General features: G+C 44.2%; 1 protein-coding gene and 1 pseudogene across 4 annotated transcripts in view; both read right to left on the minus strand.

The window, feature by feature from the left end:
* The window catches only part of LOC104676303 (cat eye syndrome critical region protein 2), a 194,332-nt gene that overhangs the window by 32,703 nt on the left and 148,244 nt on the right, over positions 1-13,385 (minus strand). For 3 of the 4 annotated variants that reach the window (XM_030915755.1, XM_030915753.1, XM_030915752.1), the window contains exon 8: positions 12,498-12,581. The exons of the other annotated variant lie outside the window; for it this stretch is intronic. In XM_030915755.1, the coding sequence (XP_030771615.1) occupies positions 12,498-12,581 (84 nt within the window). The remainder of the gene's footprint in view (positions 1-12,497; positions 12,582-13,385) is intronic. 4 annotated transcript variants of the gene reach the window in all.
* Positions 6,607-8,453, minus strand: LOC115892723 (annotated as a pseudogene).

Raw genomic sequence — 13,385 nt, forward strand, 5'->3', positions numbered from 1 at the left:
TGGGGTTTTGCCATGTTGGCCAGTCTGGTCTCGAACTTCTGACCTCAGCCTCCCAAAGTGCTGAGATTACAGGTGTGAGCCACTGTGCCTGGCCCAGAACACAGTTTCTTAATTTCAATAATGTGCATGTATTAAAAGTCTTAACTTTTATGCTTTACAAGTAAGACAATGAATAAAACTGGAGTTCTGATGGAAAGGCCCACTGCTTTGGCTTAAAATGCAGAAAAGAGATGAAGGAGACCACATGGAAATTCATAAACTACCCAAAGATTGGCTAGCCTTTTCACGAGTTTTCCAATTCAAACATTAATAAAGATTTCAAGTGGTTGCTCCCGACGTGATTACCTAAGAAATCTAAAAAAAGGTAAGGCAAACAAAAGAAAACAGGATTACTACTATCATAATTTATGAAAGTTTTACAACGCTTATTTCCAACCCCCTCACCCTGCTATCCCCAATGAACTAGTTCTGTAGCCCAGAACAGGTAAGTTGTTTGTTTTCAATTTCTTTTTTTTTCTTTCGAGACGGAGTCTCGCTCTGTTCCCCAGGAGGGAGTGCAGTGGCATGATCTCGGCTCACAGCAACCTCTGCCTCCTGGGTTCAAGCAACTCTCCTGCTCCAGCCTCCTGAGTAGCTGGGATTACAGGCATGTGTCACCATGACTGGCTGGTTTTTGTATTTTTATTCATTTTTTTATATTTTTGAGACGGAGTTTCATGCTTGTTGCCTAGGCTGGAGTGCAATGGTGCGATCTCGGCTCACCACAACCTCTACCTCCTGGGGTGCGGCGATTTCCTGGCTCAGCCTCCCAAGTAGCTGGGATTACAGGTATGCACCACCACACCTGGCTAATTTTGTATTTTTAGTAGAGACGGGGTATCTGCATGTTGGTCAGGCTGGTCTCGAACTCCCGGCCTCAGGTGATCCGCCCACCTCGGCCTCCCGAAGTGCTGGGATTACAGGTGTGAGCCACCGCGCCCAGCCCTGTTTTCAATTTCTTTCCTCATCTTTTGTGTGAATGTGAAAGCTAAAACATTTTCCTCTTTAAAAATTATTTTTGAAGAGGTAGTAACTGGTGCCTGCAATAGACTGTATGTGTAAGTTGCAGACAGAAAAATGAACCAGGTGTCAACAGAAGGAGAATTTACATTACTCTTTAAGAAAAAACACTAATTATCCCATTTTGAGTGAAACGTAATGAAAAGGTAAAGCTTTCTTTAACAGATCTTTTTAGTAGGGAGATAGACCTAAAGATCTATATCAGATACATTTTCAAGAGTTTTACTTTCTTTTCTTTTTTTTAAAAAAAGATGGGAACTCGCTATGTTTCCCAGGTTGGTCTGGAACTCCTGGTCTCAAGCGATCCTCCCATCTTAGCCTCCTGAGTAGCAGGGATACTGTGGAAGTTGAACTAGTGGCCTTAATGTGGAGGAAAAAAAAGATGAATGCTGATAGTCACTTATGTAAATCACCATTCAAGATAGTCACTTCTGTTTTACCATTTCAATACCCAATGTAAGGGCACTGAAAATGTCTTTGATTAAAATTTTATATTATTTTCTTTATGGTGCTTTTTTCCCCCCTTGCTCCCTGTGGAGTTCTGATTTTTATGGTTCTTAAAACCAGTTTAGGCTGGGTGTGGTTGGTGGCTCACATCTGGACTCCCAACACTATGGGAGGCCAATGCAGGAGGATTGCTTGCGCTCAGGAGTTCAAGACCAGCTTGGGCAACAAAGTGAAACCCCATCATCCCATCTCTATAGAAAAAAATAAAATAAACAGATAATTAATAAATAAATAAATTAGCCAGGTGTGGTAGTGTACACCTGTAGTCCCATCTACATGGGTGGCTGAGGCGGGAGGATCTCTTGGGCCCAGGAGTTTCAGGCTGCAGCGAGCTGTGACTGTCCCACTACAGTCCAACCTGGGGGATAGACCCTATCTCAAAAACACAAAACGAAACAAAACATTCTCATTTGACTCCAAATTTAGAGATGATCTTGCATAGATAGTAGGCTTTTTTTTTTTCTTGAGACGGAGTCTTGCTTTGTCACCAAGGCTGGAGTACAATGGCATGATCTTGGCTTACTGCAGCCACGGGCTCCTGGGTTCAAGTGATTCTCCTGCCTCAGCCTCCAGAGTAGCTGAGATTACAGGTGTGTACCACCATGCCTGGCTAATTTTTGTATTTTTAGTAGAGACAGGGTTTCACCATGTGGACCAGGCTGGACTAGAACTCCTGACCTCAGGTGATCCACCCACCTCAGCCTCCCAAAGTGCTGGGATTACAGGTGTGAGCCACGGCCCGTGGCCCAGTTAATAGACTTCTCAATGTCATTTTCATCATTCAGAAATCTATGAGCCTGACTCTAGAAGAGTTTACAGGTAGAAATCTGGAATGAACAGGGGGGATGAAAATAAAACATTAACTACATACGTAACACTGTACCCATACGGTGTTTTATTAAATAAAACCCGTAACATTTTTATCCTATAACCACAGCTGGCCAGTTTCAATACGGTGGATGTTTATTCTGAAAAGGGGATGCTACGGACACTTGGCAAGGATGACTGTCCTGAAGACTGCAACTCTGGCCACTGCTTCCTGAATAAATGTCTGTCAAGCACCTTCCCTAAATTTTGCCATAATCCCTACTCTCACTTCCACCCTACTTCCCAGGTTCTTAATTGTTCCAGCAACATCTTTACCCAGCTGAGATATGATGAAACTGCAATTAACAAAACAAAGTAAAACAAAACTATTTGCCTTTGCTCTTTTCAGATGTATACCGATGCCAAAAAAACACCATAAGGTATCAGTTGACCAACATGGGCAGGGGAAAGAGAGGAGATATGAAAACTAAGCCTTGTCACTACAGTAACCAAAACAGCATGGTACTGGTACCAAAACAGATATAGACCAATGGAACAGAACAGAGGCCTCAGAAATAACACCACACATCTACAACCATCGGATCTTTGACAAACCTGACAAAAACCAGTAATGGGGAAAAGATTCCCTATTTAATAAATGGCGCTGGGAAAACTGGCTAGCCATATATAGAAGGCTGAAACTGGATCCCTTCCTTACACCTTACATAAAAATTAATTCAAGATGGATTAAAGACTTAAATGTTAGACCTAAAACCATAAAAACCCTAGAAGAAAACCTAGGCAATACCATTCAGGACATAGGCATGGGCAAGGACTTCATGACTAAAACACCAAAAGCAATGGCAACAAAAGCCAAAATAGACAAATGGGATCTAATTACACTAAAGAGCTTCTGCACGGCAAAAGAAACTGCCATCAGAATGAACAGACAACCTATAGAATAGGACAGTATTTTTGCATTCTACCCATCTGACAAAGGACTGATATCCAGAATCTACACAGAACTCAAACACATTTACAAGAAAAAAAAACCCCATCAAAAAGTGGACAAAGGATATGAACAGACACTTCTCAAAAGAAGACATCTATGCAGCCAACAGACACATGAAAAAATGCTCATCATCACTGGCCATGAGAGAAATGCAAATCAAAACAATGAGATACCATGTCACACCAGTTAGAATGGCGATCATTAACAAGTCAGGAAACAACAGGTGCTGGAGAGGATGTGGAGAAATAGGAACACTTTTACATTGTTGGTGGGACTGTAAACTAGTTCAACCATTATGGAAAACAGTGTGGCGATTCCTTAAGGATCTAGAAGTAGAAATATCACTTGATCCAGCCATCCCATTACTGGGTATATACCCAAAGGATTATAAATCATGCTGCTATAAAGACACATGCATACGTATGTTTACTGTGAGACTATTCACAATAGCAAAGACGTGGAACCAACCCAAATGTCCATCAGTGATTGACTAGAATAAGGAAATGTGGCACATATGCATCATGGAATACTGTGCAGCCATAAAAAAGGATGAGTTCATGTCCTTTGCAGGGACATGAATGAAGCTGGAAACCATCATTCTCAGCAAACTATCACATGACAGAAAACGAACACTGAATGTCCTCACTCATAGGTGGGAACTGAACAATGAGATCACTGGGATTCAGGGTGGGGAATATCACACACTGGGGCCTGTTGGGGGTTGGGAGACTGGGGGAAGGATAGCATTAGGAGAAATACCTAATGTAAATGACGAGTTGATGGGTGCAGCAAACCAACATGGCACATGTACATATACCTATGTAACAAACCTGCACGTTCTGCACATGTACCCTAGAACTTAAAGAATAAATCCTGCTTACAATAATAAAAAAAAGAAAACTGAGCCTTGTCAAAGGCAAGATTTCATTAAAAGAGAATTGTGATGCTTTCTGTATGTCAGACCCCAAAAGGAGAGGGAAACAGGTATATATATATCAAACATGAAATTTATTTACAGAATTACATATGTGTATTCTGGCCACTCTCCCCTGCAACAAAGACAGTAGGTGTAAACCTGTGAAATATTCTTCTTTCATCAGTAGAGGGTACATTAAGTAGGATCCGGCATTTTAATAAGGGCTGAGCAAATGCAAGCCAATTACTTATGAAATTGTAATGCTGATCACTCAAGACTTGATAATCTGGCCAGGCACGGTGGCTCACGCCTATAATCTCAGCACTTTGGGAGGCCAAGGCGGGCGGATCACAAGGTCAAGAGATTGAGACCATTCTGGCAAACATGACGAAACTCTATCTCTACTAAAAATAGAAAAATTAGCTGGGCATGGTGGTACGCACCTGTAGTCCCAGCTACTCGAGAGGCTGAGGCAGGAGAATCACTTGAACCTGGGAGATGGAGGTTGCAGTGAACCGAGACTGCGCCACTGCACTCCATCCAGCCTGGTAACAGAGTGAGATTTCGTCTCAAAAAAAAAAAAAAAAAAGAAAGAAAAAGACGTTGATAATCTAAATAACCACAGGAAGTGTTCATATGTTAAGTCATTGGAGGGGGAGAAAGAGAAAAAAGTCAAAAGCCAATAACCTAAATCTTACGAATATAGAATTCTTTTATGTAATAAGTATGACTTATTATTATTAATATGTAATATCTTACAATCAGTTAATAGTGCTCTCCTCAGACAAATGGAACACGAACACAAAACTCACAAACAGTATATAAAGCACACCAGCGGCCGGGCGTGGTTGCTCACGCCTGTAATCCCAGCACTTTGGGAGGCCGAGACGGGTGGTTCACAAGGTCAGGAGACTGAGACCATCCTGGCTAACATGGTGAAACCCCGTCTCTACTAACAATACAAAAAATTAGCCAGGCGTGGTGGCGGCCCCTGTAGTCCCAGCTACTCAGGAGGCTGAGGCAATGGTGCCATCTCAGCTCACTGCAACCTCCACCTCCCGGGTTCAAGCCATTCCTCTGCCTCAGCCTCCCCAGTAGCTGGGATTACAGGCACCTGCCACCATGCCTAGCTAATTTTGTATTTTTCAGAGACGGGGTTTCTGTATGTTGGTCAGGCCGGTCTTGAACTCCTGACCTCAGGTGAACTGCCCGCCTCGGCCTCCCAAAGTGCTGGGACTACAGGCGTGAGCCACTGCGTGCAGCTGATCTGGCTGCTTTTTGCTTTTTTGTTTTGAGACGGAGTCTCGCTCTGTCGCCTAGGCTGGAGTGTAGTGGCATGATCTCGGCTCACTGCAACCTCTGCCTCTTGAGTAGCTGATATTACAGGCGCCCGCCACCATGACTGGCTAATTTTTGTATTTTTAGTAGAGCTGAGGTGTCACCATCTTGGCCAGGCTGGTCTCGAACTCCTGACCTTGTGATCCACCCGTCTTGGTCTCCCAAAGTGCTGGGATTACAGGCGTGAGCCACCACGTCCGGCCAAGATCTGATTGTTTTTATTAAAGTGTGTGGCACATCCCCCGTCACACATGCACACTCGCGCTTTCTGTCTCCGTCTCTCCTGCTCTGCTGTGCTAAGACATGCTTCCTTTCCCCTCGCCTTCTGCCACAATTTTAAGTTTCCTGAGGCTCCCCAGTCATCCTTTCTATACAGCCTGTGGAATTGTGAGTCAATTAAACCTCTCTTCTTCATAAATCCCAGTCTCAGGTAGTTCTTTATAGCAGTGTGAGAACGGACGAATGCAGGTATGATTTCTATCACTGATACCACAGGTTAAGTTATATATTATGCCATCTTCGAGTAACACTTGAAGCCATACAATAAATGCAGAGGCATCACAATGAATCCCAGTTAATACAAACAACTATATGGACCAACGCTTCTCTACAAATTTAGTTTGGGCTTTTTTCTAATAGCCGGTTAAATCCAGTTTTAATTTCGTAGGTTAACGGTGAAGGTTCATACACTGAAGCCAGTAGGTATACCTAGCATTGCTTTTCAGCCTAGACTTTTCCACATACACAGCTGAGATCAGTTACAAGACTTGGCCTTAAAATGCTAGGAGAGTTTCTTAGTTTTTACAGGTATTAAATCGTGTCTTGCACAGCGAAGTCATCATACATACAGGGCAATGTCAGAGCTTTTATCATCACGTTTGTTCTTCATTTACCTTTAAAACACTTCTCTAGCTGAATATTTAAAACAATAGGAAGCAGCGAGCACATTATGGTTACAGGCCTTCACTCAGTCACTGTTGCAGATAAAATGCCAGCAGTGAGTGTTACTCACCGGCCCAGTTAAGGGCTTTGACGCTGACCACCTCTTCTGGGAAACGGTGTTCACTGCCCTCATATGCTTCTCCGTTGCAATGCTGCCATCTTTGCTGATCTGCCTCAAAGCTCGCCAGTTCTTTTTTTTTTTTTGAGGCGGAGTCTCGCTCTGTCACCCAGGCTGGAGTGCAGTGGCGTGATCTCCACTCACTGCAAGCTCTGCCTCACTGCAAGCTCTGCCTCCCGGGTTCACGCCATTCTCCTGCCTCAGCCTCCCATGTAGCTGGGACTACAGGTGCCTGTCACCGGCCCGGCTAATTTTTGTATTTTTTAGTAGAGACGGGGATTCACCGTGTTAGCCAGGATGGTCTCGATCTCCTGACCTCGTGATCCGCTCGTCTCGGCCTCCCAAAGTGCTGGGATTACAGGCGTGAGCCACCGCGCCTGGCCAGCACACCAGTTCTTTTTGATCATCCCATTAGTCTCTTCTACTTCCTTCCTACCGGGTAGAAGTTTTTCTAGCAAAGAGAGTTTATCAGGAGAGAGAGCCACTCTGAGAAGCGTTTACATAAATTCCGTGATTAGGTGACTTTCTGCATACGGTGTGCAGTCAATTGACATTCTTTCATTTAGCACACACTTGATATCCCCGTGCTTGACATTCTGACCTGGATGAGAGGTCATGACCATGGTTCAGTCTTCGAAAGTAGGTGTTAGCATCTGCGAGTCACACAGTGTTTCAGCCAGCTGTATGTCTGTACACAGGAAAAGGTCTTCTCCCTGTCGAGTAAAAACAGCATGGTCGTTCTGTTCTACCCGAGTGATAATGTTTCCTGGCTCCAGTTCTGGTTCTTGGTGTCCTTCACCACAGAATGTTATCTTCTGGCCATCTTTCATGCCTTTGTCAATAGGGACTTCTAGAATCTTCTTCTCTGCAACTATCTTCCTTCCATTGCAGCTTTTACGTCTATCTTTAGGACTGATGATTACCTGTGGCCTTGGCACTCCATGCACACAGATTGAATTTGCTGTATATATGTCCATATATGTATCTATATTTTGACCAATCCTGGTTATCTGTCCCTCTCCTTCTCTTTGGACCATAAGCTCCTGAGTAGTGACTTCCAGAGCCAGGTAACATAGAAATTCAAGTGAAAAGACCTTTACACGAAGAAGTCACGTACACATGTAATATAAGAAGGTATTCCTTAGGTATGTCCAACAGGCTCACAGTTTAAACCATTTGACTTACGCCCCAAAGTAACTGTAATTTAAGGTTGGTAGTACAGCAAATTATGAATAGCTTTTATTTTATGTTTTAAAATCAAATCACATGTTCACATGCTTAAATCTGGGTATCAGAATTTAAACAATTCTTGAAATGTATGACTGTCTCCTTAATAAACTGATTACAAAGTATCTCAAAAAAAAGAGCATATGGGTCACAGAATAATGCTCGATATGATCCGTTTTGTAATAAATGCGTAGAGGAAAAGCCTGAAGCAAATACATAAAAATGTAAATAGTAATGATTCCTGAGTTGTGGGATTACCAGGTCTTTTACAGTTTTCGACATGCAGTCTCCACATTTTCTATAGACACGGTGGGCAGGTGGGAGCCTGCACCGGCCACGCCCAGCTGTGGCTCCTGCCCTTGCCAATGCCATCTGTCCCTCTAGTTATTGCTCCACCTGTCTCAGACCGCTTTCTCCAGAATCTGCCCCTCCTCCAGCATGGCCCTGCACTTGCGAACGCCTCCTGCTTTAGCTGGATCCTGTCTCACATTTCTCTGGGCCTTTTTTCTTGCAGCATGGGTTACCATTTTAGCAATTTCCCATCTGATGTGAATTCTCAACAATTACAATTTTACCTTAATGACATTACACACATCTGAGACCAAAAAAAAAAAAAAAAAAAAAAAAAAAAAAATTATATGTTATGCACCACTAGAATGGTTTAAAATTCCCGTGCTAATTTTCAGCCCTAGGTCGATGCAAGGTAAAGCAAGTCTTGATGAAACACCACTAAAAAACACGACTCACTTTCGGTAGCATTTTAACTATTAAAGAACCAGTACAACCAAATGAATGACAACCGACCAAGGAAAAGTAAACCTGCACTGTTGGGAACAGGCCCCCCAGAATCTGGCCATAAACTGGCCCCAAAACTGGCCATAAACAAAATCTCTGCAGCACTGTGACATGTTCCTGATGGCCATGACGCCCACGCTAGAAGGTTGTGGGTTTACCGGAATGAGGGCAAGGAACACCTGGTCCACCCAGGGTGGAAAACCGCTTAAAGGCTTCTTAAACCACAAACAATAGCATGAGCGATCTGTGCCTTAAGGACATGCTCCTGCTGCATACCTATTCCTTCAATTCGGCCCATCCCTTTGTTTCCCAAAAGGGATACTTTTAGTTAATTTAATATCTATAGAAACAATGCTAATGACTGGCTTGCTGTTAATAAATGCGTGGGTAAATCTCTGTTTGGGGCTCTCAGCTCTGAAGGCTGTGAGACCCCTGATTTCTCACGTCACACCTCTGTATTTCTGTGTGTGTGTCTTTAATTCCTCCAGCACCGCTGGGCTAGGGTCTCCCTGAACCAGCTGGTCTCGGCACTGCACAGTTAAAAAAATGTGATACTGTCTTATGCTGCAATTTTTTTCTTTAAAAGGTGAGGTCAGTTGCAAATGGGATAGGAGCTGGTGTATGAATGCTTTACAGATAAGAGGCCTGCTAGAATCAAGGGGGTTTTTAATGAGAAGCTAATGAGAAACACCACTTTAAAATCCAGTCAAGGACAATTCACCAGTACCCCTGATTTTAGCAATGCCCAATATGCCGTACCCTTACACGCTTCCCTCTCTGAGGGCAGGTATCAGACTTGCTGGCATCCTTGCTCCTGTCAGCAGCACATGTGAGACTGCCACCCAACACATGGCTCCCTAGCAACAGCAATGACCAAAGTCTCTGGACAAAAGTAACCACTGCATCCCGAATCCTGTAGTTCAGTGAGACAGTCTCCCCTCACTGGTATTTTCCCCAGAAGTCACAACTAAAAGTCTTTTTTCAGGCAGTAAGTTTGGACTGCTGAGTGACCAATATAGGCCAGAAACCCGGCCTCCGTGCTCAAAAGGTCATGTCACCATTAAGTAAGTTTCTCCAGGATACCAGGGACCACAACAGTTATTTTACAGTCTCTATAATACCGTGTTTCTTTTTGTTCAAACTAAAGAGCAGAACAAAAGAAAGCTCAAACACTGCCAAGAATAAAAGAAGAAATTTTAGTGTTTCATGCTGAAGTTTTGCTGGGAGCAATGAAGGGCCTTGCAGTCTATTCAGCCAGCTATGCAATCTGAAGAGGAAGTTATGGTCCAGGAATGCTCAGGGCAGTGAACGGTCAACAGAAAAGGGAGCTTTCAGGGAGGTGTTAACTGTCAAGGTAATAAAGACAGCAGAGAGCCCAACAAGGCCAGGCTAGAAAACCATTTGAGAACATGGCTGAATACCAGGGACCAAAGGCCGTTCCGAAATTAGTGACTACTAGGAGGAAGAGGATACTGGAGAAGGGAGGTCAGTCATTAATAGAAGTGCCAACCCCCAGGTAATTAAACATTGGGCAAGACACATCTCTGAGCTAAAAAGAGACAGAGGTTGGCCGGGCGCGGTGGCTCACACCTGTAATCCCGGCACTTTGGGAGGCCGAGGTGGGCAGATCACGAGGTCAGGAGATCAAGACCATCCTGGCTAACACGGTGAAACCCCGTCTCTACTAAAAATACAAAAAAATAGCCAGGCATGGTGGTGGGCACCTGTAGTCCCAGCTACTCGGGAGGCTGAGGCAGGAGAATGGTGTGGACCCGGGAGGCAGTTTGCAGTGAGCCGAGATCATGCCACTGCACTCCAGCCTGGGCGACAGAGCGGGATTCTGTCTCAAAAAACAAACAAACAAAAAAAAAGTCGGCCGGGCACGGTGGCTCAAGCTTGTAATCCCAGCACTCTGGGAGGCCGAGACGGGTGGATCACGAGGTCAGGAGATCGAGACCATCCTGGCTAACACGGTGAAAACCCGTCCCTACTAAAAAATACAAAAAACTAGCCGGGCGAGGTGGCGGGCACCTGTAGTCCCAGCTACTCAGGAGGCTGAGGCAGGAGAATGACGTGAACCCGGGAGGCAGAGCTTGCAGTGAGCCGAGATCATGCCACTGCACTCTGGCCTGGGTGACAGAGCCGGACTCTGTCTCAAGAAAAAAAAAAAAAAAAAAAAAAAAAAAGGCAGAGGTGAAATCAAAATATACTGAAGTAAATACAAATTTATAAATTAGCTTTCCCTTTTCAGGGCTCAAGGTAGAGTGTGTTTAGTTACTGACAAGATCTCTGCAATAGACCATTGTGTCATCACTTACATTTAAGAGCCATGAAAATGTTACTGAAAGGAAAAAGGAAGGCTCCGTAACGTAACAATTCAAAGACATGGTCCAGAGTAAAACTACTGTCCCTTAACTCAAAACTGTCTAGGGTCACTGAACTGTTTAAATATTCGACGAAAGAGTGCCCAAAGGAGACAAACAGTTAAAAAGTGCTGACCCTTCCTACAGTGTGACGTCATGAAGTAACTTAACTACTTTTTTTTTCAGAGGTGGGGTCTTGCTATGTTGCCCAGGCTGGTCTCAAACTCCTAGGCTCAAGTATATCTCCTGCTTCAGGCTCCTGAGCTACATCACAAGATGAAAATGCGGAAACACAGTCAGCTCCAGGATGCTGCTTGGACAACTCCTTTATTAGCAATTAGTGGTTGCACCAAACATTCTTTCTTCACCTAATACTATATCTCAAACTCCCACATGGTGCCCTTTCCCTCATGTGACCTAAACATTTCCCTGCCCTCCCATTCATGTCCTCTTTTGCTTCATGTCTTAGAAGAAATGTGATCACCTACACTCCACAGCAAGGCCTTGATACCTAAGAATCTCATTTCACCACAGATCAGCCAGATCCATGCTCTCGTTCCTGGACACTTCTCGGGTCCATGCTACGTCTCCAATTAGAAACAAAACAACAAACTTGCCACAGACTCTTTTTTTTGAGTTTCACTCTGTTGCCGCCCAGGCTGGAGTGCAGTGGTGTGATCTCAGCTCACTGCAACCTCCGCCTGCCGGGTTCAAGCAATTCTCCTGCCTCAGCCTCCCGAATAGCTGGGATTACAGGTGCGTGCGACCATGTCCAGCTAATTTTTGTATTTTTAGTAGAGATGGGGTTTCACTATGTTGGCCAGGCTGGTCTTGAACTCGTGAGTACAAGCAATCCACCTGCCTTGGCCTCTTAAAAGTGCTTAGATTATAGGCATGAGCTACCATGTACGGCTCTAATATATACTGTTTTTTGACCACATTATATCATTTCCTGTCTCTGTGCTTTTGTTTCTACTACTCCTGTAGTGTGGGATGCCTTCTGCCCCACATCTCCCACCCTCTTTGCTCCCCCTCCGTCAATCCCAGCCATCTCAGGATTCAGGTCGAATATGGCTCTGCCTACTCAAACTCTCCTTTCATTGCCCAGCTCTAAATTCTCCCATCTTTGCATTTGTGAACTGCTCCTACATAAATGTACCTATTGCAGTATGTATTCTCATTAAATGTGGACATGCCTACTACCCCAGGAGACTGTCAGAACCAGAGTGTGGCCTCATGTCTTCTAATTCTTTCTCTTTCTAGAAATGCATCCTAAGCATAAGAATGCTAAATAAACATTTGGGGTTTAGGAAAAAAATGAAGGAAAATAAAAAGGCAAGAATGGAAGTACATGAAAAGGATCTGTCTCTCTCATCAGGAAAGCTCCTCCTCGCTACTCTCTGACACACTCACCTCTTGCTTGATGGGTTTGATGGACAGGTGGTCAGACATCCACCTAGGATGCAACTCTGCCTTTGTGCGCTGTGGACGTTTTCCCTATAGTTAGAAGTGAAGAAGAGAAAGGAAAAGATAGATTAGGGTGTTCTCAACTACTGATACTGATGCTGCTCCTGCTGCCGCCAGTAAAAAAGTGGCCCACGAGGCACACAGGTTAGGGCCAAAGCCTTCCTTAGGACAATCAGGGAAAACCACCGCTCAGCTGTGTAGGGACATAAGCCAGTTTATTCTCTTGAAAAAATTAAAACAAAAACTTGGAGACAACCGAGTGTTTTTTATAATATGCATCAGTGGCAAAAAAAAAACTCCCTTAACAGTTTAAACAGTAAAAAAAAAAAAAAAAAAAAAAAAAAAAAAAAAAAAATCTTCCCAAATTACAAAGGGAAAGCCATGCTTTATCGCCTTCAGCAGAAGGGGCAGCTCTGGGAGGGGGCATCAGGAGCAGCCGGAGGTGGGCCGCTGGGCAAAGGCAGCACAGTGGCAGCAGTGAGAAGTGAGAGCAGTTGCCCAGGAGGGGAAGCCTGGGAGAGAGCAGGGGTGGGAAAAGGGCTCAGCAAGCAGAATGCGGTGAGTTCCAAGGAAATGCACCAGGCTGGAAAGCAGTACTTGTAGGAAATTTCAAAGAAAGAGTGTGGAGAACTACTTTTATGTAGGTCACTACTTTTGAAGGCCAAGGTTTGTTAGCACATGTAAGTTTTGCAATTTGTGAGGAATGAGCCCCAGGGCATCACCAACTGTAACCTACTATTAAAAGGTGACAAGCAAAGGCCTTCCCTTAAGATAATACAACTTCTGTGGCTTCTGCATCAAAAATCTGCATTCTCCAGGGGTACTTCTGGCACC

Source organism: Rhinopithecus roxellana, chromosome 13, assembly GCF_007565055.1.
Source record: "Rhinopithecus roxellana isolate Shanxi Qingling chromosome 13, ASM756505v1, whole genome shotgun sequence".
Taxonomy (NCBI): Eukaryota; Metazoa; Chordata; class Mammalia; order Primates; family Cercopithecidae; genus Rhinopithecus; species Rhinopithecus roxellana.